General features: G+C 43.3%; 1 protein-coding gene across 6 annotated transcripts in view; it reads right to left on the bottom strand.

The window, feature by feature from the left end:
• Window positions 1–305: 305 nt before the first annotated feature.
• PPP2R2B (protein phosphatase 2 regulatory subunit Bbeta) overlaps window positions 306–21,685 on the bottom strand; it is a 435,701-nt gene continuing 414,321 nt past the window's right edge. For all 6 annotated transcript variants that reach the window (XM_070517246.1, XM_070517250.1, XM_070517249.1 and 3 more), the window contains 3 exons: window positions 11,440–11,609; window positions 3,740–3,831; window positions 306–1,033 (listed from right to left, as the gene is read on the bottom strand). In XM_070517246.1, the coding sequence (XP_070373347.1) occupies window positions 754–1,033; window positions 3,740–3,831; window positions 11,440–11,609 (542 nt within the window). In that variant the 3' untranslated portion in view covers window positions 306–753. The remainder of the gene's footprint in view (window positions 1,034–3,739; window positions 3,832–11,439; window positions 11,610–21,685) is intronic.

The raw sequence follows: 21,685 nt of genomic DNA, 5'->3' as shown, positions 1-21,685 counted from the left end.
CCCCCACGGCCTTGCCAGCTCACTCTGAGAGGCACTGTGTGGAAACTGTTCCCTTTATATCCCCTGAAGCGTTCACGGCATTTCCTAGCCAAATTCTCAGGCTGTTTCTATGGAGCTTACAAAAAAGGAGTACAGCGGGGTCGATGTGTGCCTTCCCTTCTCATTCTGCATCCTCTCCGCAGCCTCGTGAAATAAATCTCTGGCTCAAGTGAAATCATTAAAAAGAAAATGGAAAATGGGAAAAAAGAAGTGTTGTAGGGGTGGGAGATGCTGAACAGTTCTGATTTTTCACAAAACAAGGAGAATTTCTCTAAGAGTAAACGGTGTTTATTTTTTGAGTTTTTTTCCAATCAAATGGAATCGCTTAATTAAAAAAAAAACTTATCTCTTTTCTCTTTAAATACTACAGACAACCTCATTTTATCTCAGCAGACACCTAGAAACAAAACACGGGACCCACCAGAGAAAACTGGGCAATAAAAGCATCATCAGAAATTCAAGTCAACTATGGAAGAATTACTGTTAGCTGGCAGCTCTCAATTCTAAACAGAAGTGTCCCAGAACCTATTGGGTTTGACAAAAGTCTCTTAGAATGGGGGATCTGGGGAAGTTGGACTCCTTTTAATTCTATTCCAATTGTTTTCTGCATAGGGAAATTAAAGTCAATGCATCAAATGAAGACCCAAAGAAACATTTAAAAACGTGTTTGACTAGTATTCAGTATGTGAGATTATTAAGTAATAACTTGTCCTCCTAGTTAACCTTGTCCTGGAATATATATAGGTTATTTGTAGCCGCCACTGCTATAATATTTTCTGAAGGATGCCAAGCTGTATGTAGGATCTTTTTGCTAAAGTCCAGACTGTCGACACTGATCTCGTCTTTTCTCCGCTTGCCCCCCACGCATACTTTTCGCGGTTTTAGGATGGCCCGGGGTTTGCTGTTTTCCCTCGAGGCCTCAAGGGTAACATCTCGCTTGGTGTTTCGGTCAAACATCCTGAAGAAGTTGTTGTAGGAGCCTGTCATGATGACACTGCAAAGCAGAGAGGAGACAGGAAGTGACTGAGTGCTGTAGAGAAAGGCAGTGCCACATCCCTGTTGTCTCTTTCTAGAGCAAATGACACCACGCTGTGGCCAGCTTATGGCACCAAACATTTTATTAGAAACAAACCAAAAACCAAACAGGCTCTATAGGGTGACTGTTGAGTTCCTTGGGAATCACTAAGAGAAACAAGCTCTTTGGCTGGGTTTAGAAACGAAGGACCATAATAACCCTCCTTGTTACTTACTTCTGTTTGATAGGTTCCTTTCGGTCCTTTGGTTTAGTGAATGAGTCCAGTGGTTTTAATGATCCCAGCTCTACCCACCTCACATCAGGATTGTGAGGCTGGAGTGAGGTTATGAAAGGAGAAACACTCTGAAAACAATAAGTCACTGTGCACATTGAAAGCACGGAAGCCCTAGTGGCGTTTCCGGGCTGCCTGACTGCCAAGGCTTTCTTGCATCAGCGCGGTGGCAGAAATGCTGATAGTACCGCGCACTGACCCATGCGTGTCCTGCCTCTTCTAAGAACTAGCTCTAAATTCAGACTTTTCAGAGAACCTACCTGGAAAATGGATGTCATCATGGACTCACTCAGGAAGAGAGTAAACAAATTCGAATTTTAAAAGGATTTGGGATGGGGAAATAAGATTTTGTAGTGGACTGACAGATGGTTTCTACATTTTTACAAGAGTTATCCGCTCTCAGGCGTATCTACAATTGATCAGAAGAGCAGTGAATGCCAAAAGCCTTCCAGAAGCAAGGGACTGAATGTTTAACGGTGACAGGTTGGACGTGGTGACAGGTTGAGGGGGAGATAGTGCTCCTCATGTGGCTGTCCCCTGGAGAGGCTGGAGAGGCTTTGATTCTGGATAAAGCTCTGCTTGGCTGGTTAGGACGGGAGAGTGCAGCGTCTCATCTGTTTTCACGTGACTTGGGTATGTAGAGAGGTGCAGGAAACTGACAAGATGGGGCTACAGCAAGGGATAAGAGTTTGGGTACTTTGTAGCTGTGCCAGGCAAATTAATCAAGGGTTAGATTTTGTTATTCTGGCCCGGGAACTGATGCTGTGAAACGTGTTTGTCTCTGTAGCAGAGTGAGCTGTTATTACCTTGTCAGGCGGGTGCTGAGTGCTTGCCCCCGCGATCTCATTTCACTTCCCTTATCCCCATATAAGGGATTTATACTGGAGGAGCAGTGAGTAACTTGCACAGCGTCACACTGCTAGGAAGCGGCAAAGCTGGGCCTCCAACCCACATCTGCCCGACTGCAGGGCAAAAGCATTCAGCCACTTGGCCTCGCTGCCTCTCACGCACTGACATTCGCTTCCCCCACCGTCACCCAACTTGTTTTTAAACCAGCAAGTGAAAAGTCTTTTTTAGGAAAAAAAATCTCAACCTTATCTGAACCAAAAATAAAATTTTCCAGTTGTGATGTTGTGGAAAGAATGTTGATCTCAGGATTCAAACTCAAAACTTCTTACTCTTGTCTTTACTACTTACTAGTTCACAAGCTTGGGCAGGTTACTTTATCTTGCTGAGCCTCAGTTTCTTCAACTGTAAAACGGGGATGATGAAATCAACCTTGTCAAACTATGGTCAGGATTAAATAACATGACATGTGTGAAGGTGCCTGGTACATAGTAGGTGCTTAATAAATGTTGTTTTTGAATCTAGGCTAAGATAGAGGGGAAACTGGAGCAATAACAACAAATACGTAAATAATAATATCTATTAAGTAATAAACAATTAATAAATTATATATGTATTTAAATAAAAATAGATAATAAAATAATAGGGCTGGGGTTAGCTTCTCTCCCCCTTGGGAGCTTTTGTTCATACATCACAGGTGCCTTGCTCTTTCTTCTCTCTGCCCTATACCAACTGGATGGCGTGACTTAGGTCCTCGGCCACTTCATGATTCCTTCCAGGGCCCTAAGCGGAGGGGTCATTTTGGTTCATTGGCAGAAAAATCCAAACAAGGGTCAGAGAGAGAGAGCTCGTGTTCACTGAAAGCTGGAATCTGAGCGCTTTGCCAAGACAGGATTTCCATGCCCCCAAGCACTGTTGCCGCCTTCATCACGGAACAGCCCCCCTGATAGCCTATACATAGTTCTCCTGGAAGTCAGAGAATCATCTGTATGTGTCAAACTAAAAATGAACTATTGGGAGGTAATATGAAGTATTGCTGAAATCAAAGGCCTTCAAACAGTAATAAGTCACTTTGAGAGAATATGATAAATGAGACCAAGGAGAATTCAGCTAATGAACCACCAGAGCCTTTGGTCAGGTCTATACCAGCAGCTTCAAGGGATAATTTTCGATTTAGAAAGTGCGGATCGCAGTAATCTGAACTATTCACGCTGGAATTTGCCAGGGATTATTAGTGATTTTCGTTTTAGGCATGGTAACCTAGCTTCGGGGGTGTCTTGTAGGTAGAAGATAGGATTTTCTTGTTGATGTTGAATGGTCACCTACACCAGGCCCGAAAGAAGTTTCAAGGGTCTCACTACATCTTCCCCTTCTTTCCAGGCCTGACCTCAAGGGGAAGCCAGTGACCCACACACGGCCTCCCTGCTAGGCCTCAGGGCCGGATTTTGACCTCCCTGTGGCTGTACCCTCTCAGGATAAACGCCCAGGGCGTCTGCAAGGAGACAGCCTGCCTTCAGAAGGATCCCCAGCCACACAGCCTTTCTTACCTGTCTGACCCATTCCACACACACTCAAATTTATCAAAAATGCAGTCATTTTCGTAGAGGGAACACAACTTGCTGCGGAGGTAGTCATGAACCTAGGGGGGAAACACATCAAGAGGGTCAGTTATTATTTTTAAAAATGATTATTTCTGTGACTACTTCCTCTTTTGGTGTGAGCTGTTAATTCTCTCAGTGTAAAATGTGCCTGGAATCAGATGGCTTGGGCTTTTCCAGCTGAGGGACATTAGTGTGGGTTGGTGAGCTGCTTACGTGGCTAGTGTGGATTAATCAAGCTTCCTCAGGTAGACGGTGGCTAGAGCGGCGCCTGCTAAGTGGTGGATTCCCGTTTTCTAAGCTGATTTGCTAACAGGAATTAGAGGACACCATGCATTCAGTCTTTTATTCAACAAATATTTATTGAATGACTGCTATGTGCTTGGGATTGAGCAGCGAATAGAATACCCTTGCTGAGCTTTCATCCAAAGGTGGGGGCAGATGACCAGTTCACATGGGCCCTTTATGCTGAATAAGGTGAAGAGACACCCCACAGAGGGTCGCTGAGCCTGCTGTGCTGTGATAATGTAAGAGTGTGAGGACGAAGGCAGGGAGACCAGTTATCACGGGATGACGGACGGTGGGTGGGACCAGGGCAAGAGCGGTGCTGGGAAGTGATCAGATTCTCAACATGTTTGGAGGGAGAACTGATGTGATTTGTGGATGGATTATGTGTGAAGTGTGAAGAGAAGAACAGGAGTCAAAGATGGCTTCTGGATCTTTCTCTTGAGCAAGTAGAAGGACGGAGTTGCCATGTTCATTTTTGGGTACCATAATTTGGGTCCGATAACAAAGTGGAGCTGTCATAGACTCTGATGTGAAAGGCGCTGTCCTGGAGTATGTGGCAATTCTCTCCTGACTGTTTCTAGTGTTTGGTGAAATAAGAAGCCACTTTACCAGCTGAAAGTGAGGAAGGGGAGGGAAATGGTTGGGAAACTGTGATGGATTGCTGGAAGGCACTGAGGGCCACTTGAAATTGTTGGATGTGAATTTTAAATGAGACTGGTCAGCATGGTTGAGTAATTTTCTACAGCTACATTTAGCAACTGAGGTGTAGATGCCAAAAAAGCAGATGAACAAGGCTTAGAAGGTAGTGACCTGGGTTCAGTTTTTCTCTGAGGGAGATCCCTTCTGAACCTGCTAGTAGGGAAGGGTAATAATAAAAGGCATACACAATATGCTAGCTTGTTGTTATTGGCCAGGACCCTTAGCCATAAAATCTCATTTCATCTCTAAAACATGTTATGATATAGGTACTGTGATTCTCTTCACTTCACTTGGAGCATGAAGTACAGGGGTATGGCATCATTTGTCCAAGATCACACAGGAAAGAAAATGACAGGATGGGAACTGAACCCCAGTATTTGGGTTCTGGAGGATGCACTCTTGACTACTCTAGCACTCTGCCTCCCACTTGCTCTGCCACGTTAGTCTCATCTTACGTTGGGTCTCAGTCCTACATAGGAGCTATGATAATGAATCGAAGCAAGGTCAAGAGGGAGACAAAATTGGGTGAAGGCAGAGGGATGTTATAAAAAACATTGTTTTAACTTTGTTTAAATTAAGAGTGATGCTTCAATCTCCCTTTTCCTGCAGCCTAGACTCCTTCTCCTCCCTTGACCCCAGAGTCCTGCTGGATGCTGAGTTCAGAGGCTCAGCTGTGTGCTTAGTACTGGGCAAAGGAATAAGGTCAGATTCATCCCATGTTCCATTAGATGTTTTGGGTATTTAAAAGCTCTCTGAGTTATTTGGACAGTGTAAGTATTTTTCTAACTCTGCAAATTAATTTCCTCCACCTTTACTCTCTTGTTCCCAAACAGTTCTGGGCCTCGTCAGGGTACGTGCTTCGGCGCTATCATGATAAAGGAATCTACCTGCGGCAGGGCTGTCGGTGTTGCTAGATGGGGAACGGGGATGCAAGGGTGAGGCTTGTGTCCTGTGCTTGGTATCTCTGCTATAAATTAATTCATTGTCTTTCCCTTCCTCTCTTGCCACCTTTTGGCATATGAGAAGGGGCTCAAGTCTGATCTAGAAGGCCATTTCTGTTTGTTAAGAATCTGAGCAAAGGAACAAAGAAGAGTCCAAGGGAAAAAAGAGGATTGATTCTTGGTCTTGACCAGGGGTTGGCAGAGTTTTTCTATAAAGGGCCAGAAAGTAAATATTTATGCTTTGTAGGCCATATGCTCTCCATTACAACCACTCAACTCTGCCATTATAATGCAAAAGTAGCCCTCGGTAATAAATAAACAAATGTGGGGGGGTTGTGTTCCAATAAAACTTTATTTACAAAAATGGGTGGCAGAGAGGATTGGCCTCTGGGTCGTACTTTTGCCTACCCCTGGTTTTTTTCCTACCTTTTGTTGACTTTACTATTGACTTGCTTCTGGGCTCTGTGTAATAAAGGGGGAAGAGGGCTGGGGCTTCTGAAGGGCAAGGATGCCAAGTTGGGAATTAATCCAGTGGGCAATGGAAGCCGAATTTGTTATTCCAGTACTCCAGCTCTCCTACTTTTTGGAGGAAAAGATGAGCGTAATAGATCCTTATTTTCAGCCTTATCTCGCCCTCCCTAATCCTTCCCCTTATCTGGTATGGAGCATTTTTAACACAAGGCACAGATGTGAGTGTTCTGAGGTGGGGGGAACAAGTTTTCAGAACACTTGGTTAAGCAGGTTTCTATGATGCCTGTAGGGCTTCTCAGAGTCCTACAATGGTCAAGGAATTGTAAAATTGTAAGCAAGGGATAGAATATTATTTTATTTCACTATAAATAAAAAGGTTTTATTTTCACTCCATTTTTTTTTTGGGAGGGGAAGTACCAAATATTATCTTGAAAATAATTAGGATTTTGACAGGTAGAGAAGGGGCAGAGCAGTAAGGTTTATAAGTAGGGCAGTAGTCTTTGAAGGCCTGGCTCAGTCTGTCTTCTTCTTTATGAACCTTTCCTGACCCCTGACCATTCACCTTTGGCATTCTGTCTTAGAAAAATGCCACAGGTGAGTAATAAATATCAAAAAGTGTGTGCTCTGGCAGCATGGGCCGATTAGCAGGAACCACATTGCCAAGAACTCTACAAATAATTCTTGAAAGACGAAAGTCAGGAGAGATTCAAGCGAAAATCTAGTCTGAACCATTATTTTCTCCTCCCCAGCATCTAAGCTCTGGGACGGTCCTGCCTGCCTCCAATTGAGGGCATCTGAAGGAAAAGAACATCTGCTATGATACTATGTTGTCTTTATGTTCTGTTGTTAAAAAAAAAACCTCAGGCAAATGAGGTGGATCTTTTTCCAGCAGAGGAGGGAATAAGGTAAGATACATAGGTGAGAAACATCGAAAGAGCCACGCAAGAGAGAATTTAAAGCTCCTCCTATGTGATGCTTCTCTCTTCATGCTCCAAATATTATTTCTTTTCTGTGTTCCTATTATCTTGTGTATGGCCTTCTTGAGCCTGTTGAACCAAATGGAGCCTCCCAATGCAGTGGTCTCAAATTATGAACTTGCAGAAGCCTGGTGTATAGTTAATGGACTGCTCATGAGGCTGAGCAAGAGTAAATGCTATTATATTTAGGGGGTTGACAAACTTTCCTGTAAAGAGTCAGATAGTAAGAATTCTAGGCTTTGCGGGCCATATGGTCTCTGTCACATGGCCATGAAAGCAGCCAGGGATAATATGTAAATGATCAGGTGTGGCTGTGTTTCAATAAAACTCCTTTTACAAAAACAGATGGCTGGAGTTTGCCAACCCCTGTTCTACAGGAAAACTTGAAAATAGCTCATCGTACTTGTCTACAGCTTGTTATTCATGGAAACATGCTTGAGATGGGTTGATGCATGTATGAAAATACACAGTAGGAGCGTTACCTGTTTCCCTGCCCAGGGAGGCAGTAGTAATGGATTATGGAATTCTTTCCCATTGGACCAGCCTCAATCTTTTTCAACAGTGTTCTAGACACTCAGAGTTTATTTACCATTTTTGCTATAGTATATAAATTTAGCTAAATTGCTTTGAAATATGTCATTTAATGTTAAAATAAGTTAAAATAAAATTTTATAATATTTCATTTCTATTTTGTAGTGTTCTACAAAGGAGATTTCCCAGTCTACCACTAGCTGAACGTGAACGTGGTTTGAGAACCATGATCTTAAATGCTGATTATTCCATGTCATAGCTAGTTAGCTGTGTTCTAAAACTAGCTTTCTTCTAAAAGCCTTTCCCTAAAATCAAAGTACTAATCCCTCTCGCCTAAATCTACTTTTCTCTGATCAAGGCTCTCCAGAAGGCCACCCCTTTGTCAATACCACCCACCCTCGGGCTCTGGTTCCCATTGTCTCTCTTTTGTATTAAGGGTTGTAACTCTAGGTGGTTTGTCTGTGCAGCTGGAAGAGAACACAGCCCTGGGCTGAAGATGAGGGGCTGGGGGAGCGAGCTCGGGGGCAGGTGATGTGGAGCTGGTCCCTGAAGTCTGAATAGGATTTGGGGAACAAGATTCTCTATATACAGGGCATGCTATTTGAACCACAGGGGTAACCAAACTATATCAGTTACATGTGTGGTCATGAATTCTGGTCCCCAAACCTTTTTACGGCACCCTCTGGGACTCACAGTCAGTCATCAAAGTCCTCGGTCTTTTCAACCTCCTCTCTGGCCTTTTCCTTCTTCCTCTGAGTGAAATATGGCTCTCCCCTGAAGATACTACTTCTCTTGAGGCCACTCAAGTGGTGGCTGGATTTTTGCTCTCATGTGCCAAGCTGGGGTGGGCTCCTTGTTTCAGTCTAAAGTCTTCAGCTCCTTTGAAGTCATGCCATCAAACTAACCTTCCTGCTACCCATCCTTCTTACAGCCATCAACAGTTCTCAGTCACTTTGCCTCATTCCTTGAAGCGATTCTAGCACCGCGATCTCTGTTACTTAGCCTCATCATTTTCAGTGACTTTTGTCCTTTGCTTCCTTGGTCATATTAGGTCATATTAGGAGCCTAACAAATATTCCTCTATTGCTACCTCCTATCTTTTTTTACTTCACTCCCTCTAGTATCCTGATTCTGTCAATTCTTCAAATCCATTTTTCTGACTGCTTTCCCCTGCCCATTATTTTCCTCCTTATTTCCCTTAGATTCAGCGGTCCATCATTACAGTCACTCCCTCAGTGTATACCTTCAACAAACTTGCCTTTCTCTCTCCTTCCAGTGTACTCATTTAGCCAAACCCCATCACTAGTTAAATCTAACTTTCTGCCCTTTCTTACCCGCACCAAGCAGATGAATGTGGCTGGGAAGAAACAACCATATAGATTAGTCACACTTTAAATCAATAATATAAGCCTCAAGAGTATCCCTGAGCAACCCTACAACTCCCTAGTCAGTTCACTCTCTTAGATGAGTACACTTTTCCTTCTCACTCAGCCAATGACCTCGCTTCTTATTTTACTCAGAAAATAGAAGCAATAAGAAGAAACCATCTACATGGTTCCATCACAAAATTTATGAACCCATTGCACTTGTTGCTATGTACTCTTCTGTCCTTCCTTTGATGGATGAATTGCCCATCTTCCCATCAAAGGCCAATTCTGCAATGGACTCTGTTCCCTCTTGCTTCCCTCAAGGAGTTTGCTGCTTCAATTTTTTCCCTCTCTACATGTGATAACTTCTTTAAGCCTGTATCCCATTCCAGCTACCACCCCATTTCTCTGCTCCCCTACAGAACAAAATTTCTTGAAACAGTTCTCCATACTCATTATGTTCACATCCTCTATTCACAGTCTCTCTTGAACCCACTCTGATCAGACATTCATTCGTACCACTTCACCTACACCTCTTTCATGAAGGTTGCTGATAATCTCCACATTACTGAATCAAATGGTGATCCAGTCCTTTCTTACTTGGCTCAGCATTTGGCAGTTGGTGACTTCCTCTTCCTTGAGACAGCATCTTCAGTGGGCTTCCAGGACACTCCTTTCAGTTTTCCTCCTACCTCACTGGTACTTTTCTCCAATCTCTTGTCAAATCCATTTCTCTTCCCAACCTGTAAACACTGGGGTCCCAGGGCACGGTTCCTGACCTCTTCTTTTCTCTAGGATATTTCCAGACTCACACTGAGCTGTCTACTTGCCATTTCTGGATGTTTAATTGACTCCACATGTCCAAAACCGAACTCTCAATTTCCTCATCTACATAAAATGGCAATCCCATTTTTCTAATAAACTTTGGAGTGATCCTTGGTGCCTCTTTCCTCTTACTTCTCACATCAAATTTGTCATCAAATCCTGTTGGTTTTACCTTGGAAATATATCCATTGCTAATACCCTTATCTAAGCTACCATCACCCCTTGCCAGAATGTTGCAATAACTTCCTAACTATTCTCTCTGTCTCCTCACGTGCCCCCTCCTAGTCTCTCCTCACCAGCACAATCAGGATGTTCACTTTAAAATGTTAGTCAATGATGAAAATGTTCTGGAATTGGATAGTGGTGATAGTTCCACAACTTTGTGAACATACTAATATACACCTGGAAAGGGTGAATATTATGCTATGCGAATTATGTTTCCAGAAAAAATATGTAAATCAAATTCCTTTGGCTAGAATGTCCCCCTTCTTTTTATCTAACCTAAGAAATCTTAAAATAAGACCAGTTTATCCCTGCCTCTTGATCCTTGCTTCAACTGTACTCTTGCCTAGAATTAGCTTCTTCAAATCTTTTCTACCTCAAAGTCTGGTCTTCTTCTTTCAAAAAAGTCATTCTAAACACTGCCCTCTCCTTTGTTCCCTTCGTCAGCAAATCTACCAAGCATCTAGCCAATGCTTAAGTCAGACGACTCCTCACAGTCTTCTTGGTTCCTTTTCTCTTCACCTTCAATCAGCAAGCGAGCCTCACAGAGTCTCCATCCTGCCTCTCCCTCCCTCTCTGCATGCCACTGTGCCAGGCAAAATTGCCAGTGTCTCCTCCTGTCTAAATTCCTTTAATCTCCTTGGCAAACTGCAATGTCAAACACACAGTAAAAACAAAAAATTCATAATGTCATTTCCTGTGCAAAACCTTTCAATGGCTCCCTATTGTACTGAGATTAAGACAGAATAACCTAATTGACTCCACCAGGGCCTATGACCCCACGCTCTTCTTTCTGCCCCTGTGTTCCATATTCAAGGTGTAAAGAACTATTTTCCAAACACACCACATTTCTCTTGACACCAGGCCTTCGAACATACTGTTCTTCTAAGAATACAATTTTTCTGGCTAGCCTGTGGCAGTCAAGACTCAGCCGAAGGGTCACTTCTTCAGGACAGCCTTTCTCACCGGGCTGGCCCTCCCTGTATGGGTTCCTGTGGCACTCAGTATCATCTCTTCCATCACTGCACATTCAATTCCCTGTCCATCATCTGGCTTTTCCACTGGACAGTCAGCTCCACGAGAGCAGCCCCCTGTCTGTCTTCTTCATCTCTGTATCTGTAGTGTCCATCCCACAGTAAGTGCTAAGTTAGACTGAACTCTAGCCCCTCCATATGCACCCCTGCCTTAAAGCCTATGGCACTTACAGGCTGTACCATTTTATTATCACGATGTGCTGTTTTTTTTCCTTCTGCGTTGTAAGACTTTGCAGGCAGAGGAAGTCTGCAAAGGAAATGCTCAATATACCTATGGATGGGTGGTGTCTATACCTGGTAAGTCTCGATGGGGCGGTTTTCCATGTTGAGATCCCACACTTTAACTGTCAGATAGTCTCTGGTCATGATATACCTCCCGCTGTGGCTGAATTTCACATCCGAAATCGAAGAGATAATTTCAGAGAAAAACGACCTGTTGCTGGGATCTTCCGGCTCTTCAAAAACTGCAGAACAGAGGCAAAACAAGAAGAATTTAGAACATCTTTATCAACTGACTCTAACATGTTTGGGCTGGCAAGAAAGCCAACAGCTGAACTGGGACTAGGGCTGGAATCTGCAGAATGTAAGTTGCTGATAGAGAACTGTCAGCTTCCTGGCAGCAGGAAAAGCTGACCCTGGTTTCTTTATTTTCTTTCTCATGGTAGGACTGGCATGGGAAATGTCCCATCCATAGATCTGGCACTGACCATTTTTCCAAGCTCCAGGTCTACTATGTATTTATAGTACTTATATATATGGATATATAACTCCATTTCACATTGCCCCTGGTCTCTGGGTGTTATGGCACATACCAAAACCTGAGTCATCTTACATGCTTAAAAATTTTCCTTACAGCTTTTTTCAGATATAATTCACAGACTATAACATTTACTAACTTATGGTTTAGTGTAATCATGTCATTGTGCGACCATCACCACAATCTAAATTTAGAACATTTCATCAACTCCCCTAAAAAACTCCATACCCATTAGCAGTTACTCCCCATTCTCTACTCCTGCAGCCCTAGGCAACCACTAATCTATTTTCTGGTTCTATGGAATTACCTATTCTGGAAATTTCCCATAAGTGGAATCATACAACTTGCATTTTTTTGTGACTAGTTTCTTTCCCTTAGTGTAATGGTTTCAAGTTCATCCATGTTGTAGCATCTATCCGTACTTCATTCCTTTTTATGGTTGAATAATATTCCCCATTGCATGGATATACCACACTCTGTTTATTATTCTCTTCATCAGTTGATGGACATTTGGGTTGTTCCTACGTTTTGACTATTGTGAATAATGCTGTTATGAATATTCATGTACAAGTTTTTGTGTGGATGTATGTTTTCATATCTCTTGGATCACGGTGTTTAATAGTGGGCTTTGTTGCCTTGGGTCTAAGGTCACACTGCCAATTACTAATTGTGTGATCTTGGGCAAGTTACTTACCTTTCCTGTGCCTCAGTCTCATCAGTAAACTGTGGCTACAATGTTGTTTGTGGATTCTGTGCATTTCCTCTAATGTCCAGGCCCTTATTAGTTCTCTCAGTAGCTTCAGCTGATTTCCACTCACAGGAATAAAGTCGTGGCTCCTCAGTTTGATATGGAAGCCCATTGTAAGCTGCCTTGTCTTTCTACCTTGCTTTTGCACTTCTCTGGTTCACGTTGAATGTATAGAGTATATCTTGACATTGCACATTTCTGTGCTCTGCCTGATCATTCCTCCTTCATTGTTTCAAATTCTGCTTGATTCATAGCTCTCATGTTTTATGTGTTATTTTAGCCCCAAATGATTTTTTTTTTTCTTTGAAGCACCATCATAGTTGGTCTGGCCCATTTATTTAGTATTTGCTTAGGTACTTTAACAGTGAAACAATCATTTTTCACATTATTATTTAACATTCCATGGGTTTGTCTTATCTCAATTAGGATGTGGGTTCCTGAGGGCAGGACTATGGTTCTTCTTATGTTTGTACTGAGAGTCTTGCACACAACCATTCAATAAATATTTGTTGATTGATTGGAACCAAAGCCAGATAAATTAATGATTCTTTGCTCTCTAGGGGCTTAGCACATGTGATGTCAAGCTATATATACTTACTGATAATTATTTTGACCTACAAGAATGGCAATTAAGTATAGTTCCACTTAATAAGTGTTTGTATCGCCATTTTGGCTGAACCAAACAGCCTACAGGTTACTGAGTGAACTCATCCCCCAAGGCTTCCTCTTCCTGCCTGCTCAATGCACTCACATAGTCAGTCTCAAATTCTACGTAGGGAACCTAAGATTATAATGAGTTGTCTTTCAAACCTTGCTGAATTAAACCATGAGCCAAAGCAAAATACTAATATTAAAGAGAACAAAAAAACCCAATCAATCAGAATTGAACTTGAGAATTAAAAAATCCATTGAAATGGAAAAACATGAGCTTATTACAGTCTCTGACCCAATGTCTCAATCCATGTGCTTATCTCTTGGACTTCAATCAAGCAATTAATGAAGACCCCTGGACTCTGATTGGTATCCTCATTGTTGAGAAGCAGATTTTCATATTAGTTTCTATTTCAGGTAATCTCATTAGGACCAGGGGCTTAGGAACTCCAGACACACCCCATGCAAACACCTCAACAGAGAGAGGAGTGGAACTCTGAGACTTGGTCACCTCCACCTGATGCACCTGTAAAGACAGCTTGAGGCCGTAGCGGGAAGGGCTCAGCAATCTCTGCTCTGGATCAGTTAATTCCTGCCTCTGTCATTTACCAGCTATTCGCATTCTATTTACTACTCTGAGATTCAGTTTTCCCAGCTGTAAAACGGGGATGCATATTGCTTGGTACATGGTAGGTCCTCAATAAATGTCAGTCGCTATTTTTATCATCATTAGCGTGCACTGCTTCTGTATTGGCCAATCATATTTCACTCATGAAGACTCTTGAGAATTTGGGACCGAGGACCACAGAACCTGTGGGATATTGAAATGTCATAAAGGACATTTACAAGGTTATACCTGGGAATCTGTTCTGTAAATACTTGGCATACAGGGGGCCCAGCATGGCAACATTGCAAGGCCTCAAAATGAAAGCCCTAGACGATGGAGGTGAAATGAAAGAAAACAATTCTTTAACCAACCCACCACTAATTATTTACATAGGATACACAGGATATGTATACAGGATAAGTATAACATACCAACCAGCACAGCACTTTGTAGTTCATTCTATGCATATCCAAGTCTTAATATCAACTCCATGAATTCTTTTCATTCATTCAGCAGCAACGTTTAATAGTGTGAACAATTACTGTTTGTTTATGGGAAGCTTATTGTGTTCCAGGCCCTGTGATTTACGGGTTTTATCTCATGATCCTTACAATGATCCTTGAAGTAGGAATGATGATTCCTTAGTTTATAGATGTGGAAAACTAAGGCACAGAGAGGTTTTGTAACCTGTCCAAGGACAACACAGCTACGCAGAGTGGGAGCTGTGCTATGAATCAGGACTGTCTGACTTCAAAGTCTTTGTTCTTAACCATAATGCAATTCTGTCTTGTACTATGTATAAGACCTTATTTTAGGAGCTGTAAGAAGATATCAGGGTAGAATCGATTTAGAATCATGGAATTATAAAACTGGAAGGCTCTTTTGGGGCTAGCCCTGTGGCCAAGTGGTTAAGTTCATGCGCTCTGCTTCACTGGTCCAGGGTTTCACTGGTTTGGATCCTGGACGCAGACCTAGCACCACTCATCAGGCCAAGTTTAGGCAGTGTCCCACAGAACACAACCAGAAAGACCTACAACTATGTACCGGGGGGCTTTGGGGAGAAGAGGAAGAAAAGAAAAAAAAAGAGTGGAAACTGGAAGACTCTTTTTTTTCTGGTTATCACACTCATTTTTTTTTATTATGCATTAATTAGATGAAAGTTAGTGGAAGGGTTCTTCATGATGATTAGTTCTACTCTATCCTTTTATACAGCCAAAGTCCTTAAGAGAGTGAATCCATTTCAAACACTTAGGAGCATGGCTTCTACACCTAGGATTCATGAGTTCAAGCCTTACGCCATCAGTGGCAAGTATAGACTGGGGACCCTAGGACTTTGTATGACCTGTCAAAACCCTCACCACAAAAAGCCCAGACTCTCAGGCCATTGCTCACCCCTGGATCCTAATCCCTGTGGCCTGTCAGCAATGAGGCACCTTTTCCTCCCACTGTCCCTCTCCCCCAGTTAATGTGCATTGCAATTTAATATATTTTATTTGTCTCCCCTAATAGAATGCAAGCTCTATGAGGGCAGGGGTTTTGTTTTGCTGTATTCCCTGGAAAATAGGAGGTGCTCAGTAAATATATGTTAAATGAGTGAATATTGACAAACCATTTTAATTTTTAAATGAAAATAATACCTATCAATTAAACAGGTCCTGAAAGGAACCTATCTAAGCAATGCTTTATTCACTTCAGATTTGTTTCTTTAAGTCTTTGAAAAGTAGGAGAAACTACACTCCATGGGAAGTCATCTGTAATTCGAGGTTTTCACTAAGTCAGGCTGAGCAATCCTTTATCAGCTGTTTAAGTGTCTTTCATACGCAGGCACACATATGCACAACACTTAGTACATGACCTAGAACACACAAATACAAAGCATTTGTTGGATGGACACATGCCAGGCCCTGCACTACAAGCCAAGGACACAAGGAGTAAGACAGATCCAGGCTTACCCTCATGGGACTCACAGGCTAGAGGAAGAGATAAATGTTAAACAATTATACAAGGTTAGTTATGGATGTGAATAAGTGAGGTTTTACTGCATTATCAGAGGGGAATAAAGGTGCTGGGGAAGCAGTGAGTGGAATGCAAATGGACCCTTCCTGTGTGTTCCATGTACTCTACTGAACATGTGGTACAAAGGTGTCTAGTGCTTGAGTGATAGATCTTGGGACAAATCAAAACTGGAACTTCTCCTGGAGGCCGTTGGCTTGGCATTAGAAATCCTGCTGACCTGCAGGATTTCCAACTGGCTTCTAGAAAATAAAGACGTCAAGAGAAGAAAGGAAGAGAGCCATGGTGGAGATAAGACAAGCTTTGCTCCCTTTGTGAGGAAGCAGTCTTGATGAGAATCCTAATAGCCCAGACCTAGTCACTGGGGATGTGTCAGATTTGCCAACAGGGAGCTTGTGTCTCGGAGAACCCAATAGTAACAGTAACACCAACAATAATGACATTTGCTACCATTTCTTAGGCCTCATGCTTTGCATACATTATCCCATTTAACGCTCAGACTTATGAGGAAGGTACTCTCACTGTCCACATTTACAGATGAGACAGATCAGGAGAGGTTGAATAACTTGCCCACGATCACGCAGCTTGTGAGGAGGAGAGATGGGCTTTCAACTCACCATCTGTCTGCCTGTTACACTATCTCCCCCACCAGGCCTTTCCTTGCTTTATCAATATCATTTCTCGTTGAAACAATCAAATCAAAGTGGGCTCCTTCATGTCCTAGATATACTGGTGCATCTCTACTTCTGTGCCTCTGCTCCTCCTTACCTCTTCCTGTGCCCATCAAGGGATACTGGAAAGAACATCAGGCTGGGAGTCAGAGATGCTGAGTTGGAATCCAGCCTGGACACAAATTAGCCACCTCTTAATACCTACTTTCTGTGGAGCACTTATGCTGTGTGCTTTGCATGTATTAACTCATTCAATATTCATAGGTATTATTATTTCCCTTTTACACAAATCAGTCTACTTAGTCAACTCAGGCACAGAGTTCTACAGCTAGCAGGAGGCAGAGCCAGGATTTGAACTCGGTCTGCTTCCAGCCTATGCTCTTACCTCTGTCTTACTGCCTCTCATTTGAATGACTGGGAGCCATCAACTCTTGTGCCTGTTGACAGCCGCTAACTGAAAGGGAGGTAGGATTGCCTACCAGGTCCCTCCTAGCTCTGAGACGATAAGATCTCTGAATTCTACTAGTCTGGTCTTTCCATTTCTCTCTACTAATGCCCTTTACTCTAGGCTAGGCTTCCCAAAGCGACGTCAGCAGAACACTCAGGAATATGTCAGAAATTCCACATTTCGAGGTCAGATGAACTTGGGAAACTCCTACTCAGTTTTAGGGGTTGACAATGCAATTAGCCTATCAAAGGTGCCAAGAAGTCCTGCAGGTAAAAAAAAAAATTACCATTCTTTAGCCTAGGAATCCAGGTTTCTCAACTTTTGCACTATTGAATTTGGGGCCGGATAATTCTTTGTTGTTGGGGGACTGTATGGTGTCTAGCCACATCCCTGGCCTCTGCCCAGTAAATCTCCAATCCCGAGCTGGGACAACCAAAAATGGCTCCAGATATTGCCAAATGTCCCCAGTGGAGCATGACTGTCCCTGATAGAGAACCACTGCCTTAATTCTGCTTTCAAATCTTATTGGATCGCACCACCTCCCTCCCTACTATTCTGTTTCATTTTTTTGGCAAATCACTGGCAGCCCAGTGTTTCTCTAGTACAGAGTCCTCAGCATACACTTTGGGTTACAATGGTATAGTCAAAAGCAACTGATACTTCCTTTCAAATCCTATAGGCTATGTTAGGTGTCCTAGGTGGACAGCGTTTTGTGTTATAACACCTACAGATATGAATACGTCTCCATGGAACTGAAAGTATCTTATGTTTGATGTCATCCTTCATGGTGCCTGGCACAGGGCTATTCGCCTGAGAGACCTCAGGTGACTGGCTAGCTGAAGGTACCAGAATCCTGGGAAAGAGTTGAAATCACATATAAGAGAGAGGAAGAGTTAAGAAGACAACTGCGGACTTGAGAGAAATCTAAGGCTAAAACTACATTCATTACCACTGAGGCAAAAGCAGAAAGAAAGCATGCAGTGTGCTGGTTGTGGACTCCGGCGACAGGAGAAGAGAGAAGAGAGAATGTGGGGAAACCCCAGTAAAGGCTGTCCCTGCGTGTGGCTCCTTTCTCCGGACCTCACACTGGACACTGCACAGGAACTCATGCTCGTGTTGAAGGGTCAGGAGGGGGATCCAAGGCCACCACAGCTGATCCTGAAGGCCTCCTCACACTCCATCCCATATGGTGTGGTGGCTAAGAGTACAAGTGGTTCGAAGCTCAGCAGGCCGGGGTTGAAATCCAGCTCTGATACTTATAAGCTATGAAGTCTTGGACAAGTGGCTAGACTCCTTCCAAGCTTCATTTTCCTTCTCTGTCAAATGGAGATAAGAGGAGTCCCCACCTTCTAGGGTGGTTGTGGGACAGATGAGGTCTTTCATGTCAAGCACTTAGCATGATGCCTGTACCCGGAATAATAGAGAAGGCAGCAGCAATGCAGAAGTGGGTGCTACTTAAGCAAGCTTGGTGTGAAATGAGTCGCAAAGCCTGATGTGTTTTTCCATTTGGGCCAGATCTTAAGAGCGACCAGTTGTTAAATCAACTTCTAGGTCTTCTAACTGGTCTGTAACACAGACACACACTAGCTAATCTCTGGACTGTCACTTGAAACGCACCTTCCTTCTTACACGTGGTTCTCATTTGGTGCTGAACAATGTCACCACACCCTGGCTTTGATGACTCAGGCAGATGAGAGAGAGAGCAAAGGAAACCAGACAGGGGCATGTGAAGGTTTGTTCATGATGAAAAAGGAACAGACTCGGAATCACGCCTGGGGTTTTAAACTGCTCACTTCTGCTGACATTTCTTCTATGGAGAAGCGCAGCTGGCACGCTTTTCCGTTTGGAGACATGGTTGACAATTTCCCCATAATGGGGACACAACTGGCAATTTTCCTACAGAGTGAGGCAGATGGCAATTTACCTTCAGAGATATGCAGGCAACAGTTTTGCCCCTGGAGAGAAAAGGCTCAGTGATTGAGATGCAGCCAGTAATTTTTACTACACGGAAGACACATCCAGTAATCTTGCCCAATGAGAGAAACGGCCAACAGTTTTCCCACGGAGAGAAAGAACTCCCACGGACTGATAATGCTGGCCTTTACCCAGCTGAGGACAGTGAGAGAAGTTTAAGATTTAATTAGTGGCTACTGTACTACCATGGGCCTAATGATATAGTCTCCAGATATGGGCTGGAGACTGGAACTTAGATCATATTAAGACTCAGAGGATTCTGAATTGGGAAACAATAAAGCCCAATTGCTCAACGTTTGCAATTTGCTTTTCATCTACCCCTTCATTAATTCTACAAACAACTGTTCAACAGTGAACACAGTAGCAACAAAATGCATAGCAGCACGAGAATGAGCAATTAATCTAGAAGAGATTACATTGGTCCCCGATTTATATAACTGTTTTCAAAATACTTCTAGATATATTTCACAAATATCTTCTCTTTTACTAACTAATCATTCAAAGATAAGAAATAATCAAAACTTTTTTTCAGACAGAAAAAATGGACTAAAAATTCACGGAGGGGAGAAATGATGAGACAATCTGGTGTGGTGTGATCTGGGCTGGTGTGATTAGGTAAGGCTTAATAACAAGCTGAACCTCGAATGATCAATAAGCTCTGGATAGGCCAGAGGTCAACAAACTTCTCCTGTAAAGAGCCAGAGAGTAAATATTTTAGGCTTTGAGGGCCATTGGTCCCTGCTGCACTTTTGTAAAAAGCCTTCATGGGGGGGAAGCAGCATAGACAATATGTAAACAGATGAGCATATGTTCCAACAAAGCTCTCTTTATAGACATTGAAATTTCAATTTCATTTAATTTTTATGTGTTGTGAACCAGTATTCTTCTTTAGATTTTTGTTCAACCATTTAAAAATGTAGAAATCTTACTCTTCGCTAGAGTTGTGCAAAAACAGGTGGTGGGCCACATTTGGCTGTAGACCACAGTTTGCTGACCCCTGATGATGGCGTTTGGGGGCTAGGAGAGGTACCTCCTGTGCCGGACAGGGGAATCAGCAGAAGTAAATGCCAGAGGAGACAAATACATTTTTCGGGGACAGTGGGGTCGGTCCTAGGACTGGTGACACAGAGACATCATGTGGAAAGGCTGGAGGATGACACCTTTCCCAGTAAACCTCAAATTGCCTTCCTCAGGTATGTCTCTCAGCTGGAACAGAGACATTAATGGACAAGTTCGGGCTAGAACCCATGCTCCACCATGTACAGGCTGGATTGTCTTTGTCAAATTTCTGTACCTCTCTAAGATTCAGCTTCATTGTCTTTAAATTGCAGACATTGATTCCCATTTTGCAAAGTTATAAGAATCAAATGAGATAAAAGCAGCTAAGACACCTCGCGCAGTGCCTGGCACATGGTCAGAAGTCAACAAATACTATTATCACACACTATTCAACCAACGTGCACTGAGTGCCTAAGAGGTATAAGGCACTTGGACAAGGGCTGGGGTTACAAGAGCAAGCAACAAAGACAAAGGCCCTGGCTCTTTGGTACTTCCTTCAACACAGAGGGGACCCACCTACTTATCAGGGCTGGGGGCTTTTTTTCTTAAAGGAAGACAAGTTGCTCCTTTCATGGTAGGCAGAATAACGTCTCCCACCACACACAAAGATGTCCATACCCTCATCCCCAGGACCTGAAAATATGTTACATGGCAAAGGGGAATTAAGGCTACTAATTAACTGACCTTAAAATGGGGAGATTATGCTGGTTTATCTGGCTATGCCCAACACAATGACAAGGGTCCTTATAAGTGAAAGAAGGGGGCAGGAGAGTCAATGTCAGAGTGACGCAGTGTGAGAAAGACTTGTCTACCACCGCTGGCTTTGAAGATGGAGGAAAGGAGCCATGAGCCAAGGAATGTGGGCTGCTTCTAGAATCTGGAAAAGGCCAGAAAACAGATTCTCCTACAGAGCCTGCGGGAAAGAACAGCCCCTGAAGACACCTTGGTTTGAGCCCAGTGAGACACATTTTGGGCTTCTGACCTTCATGACTGTGAGATAATAATTTTGTTTTGTTTCAAGTCACCGAGTTTACTATGTTTATGGTAATTTGTTAAAGCAGCATTAGGAAATGAACACCCCTCTTTCCCCATATTGTCAACAAAGGGAGGGGACAGAGTTTATGAGCTCACCGCCCACTCTGGGAAGCTGCTGTTATTTCTCTGGACCCCAGCGGCAACTTTCTCTCCCTGTCGGTCTCTGAAGAGCCCGCTCCCTTTCAGCAGCTGCTCCTCTACAGCTGGCCCAGAAGGCAGGCCAGAGTGGGCTGCTCTGGGCATGGACTGTGACAGGTTCATTGCTTCCAAGGGAGCTGGTGAGCCACCAAACTCAGCTACCATCTCCTCCCAGCATTCCTGCTGCTGCCACTGCTGCTGTACCCACAGGCTGACATGGTCCAGAGAAATGAGAACACAGCAGCTGCAAAGACACAGCCAGCCAAGCAGCTTAGACAATCAGGATTTAGTGGGCGAACCTGAGCCTGCATGTGATCCAGCTGTGTGCTGAGTAACTCTTCCCAAAGCAATACCACTTCCCTGCTGAGACATCTACAGTGACTCCCCATTGTCAATTGCCAACAGTCCCATCCCTTTGGCCTGGCATTCAGGGCCCTTC

This window comes from Equus asinus, chromosome 9, assembly GCF_041296235.1.
Source record: "Equus asinus isolate D_3611 breed Donkey chromosome 9, EquAss-T2T_v2, whole genome shotgun sequence".
NCBI lineage: Eukaryota > Metazoa > Chordata > Mammalia > Perissodactyla > Equidae > Equus > Equus asinus.
The sequence above is the reverse complement of the archived record's forward strand: the minus strand, read 5'-3'. Positions and strand labels throughout refer to the sequence as shown.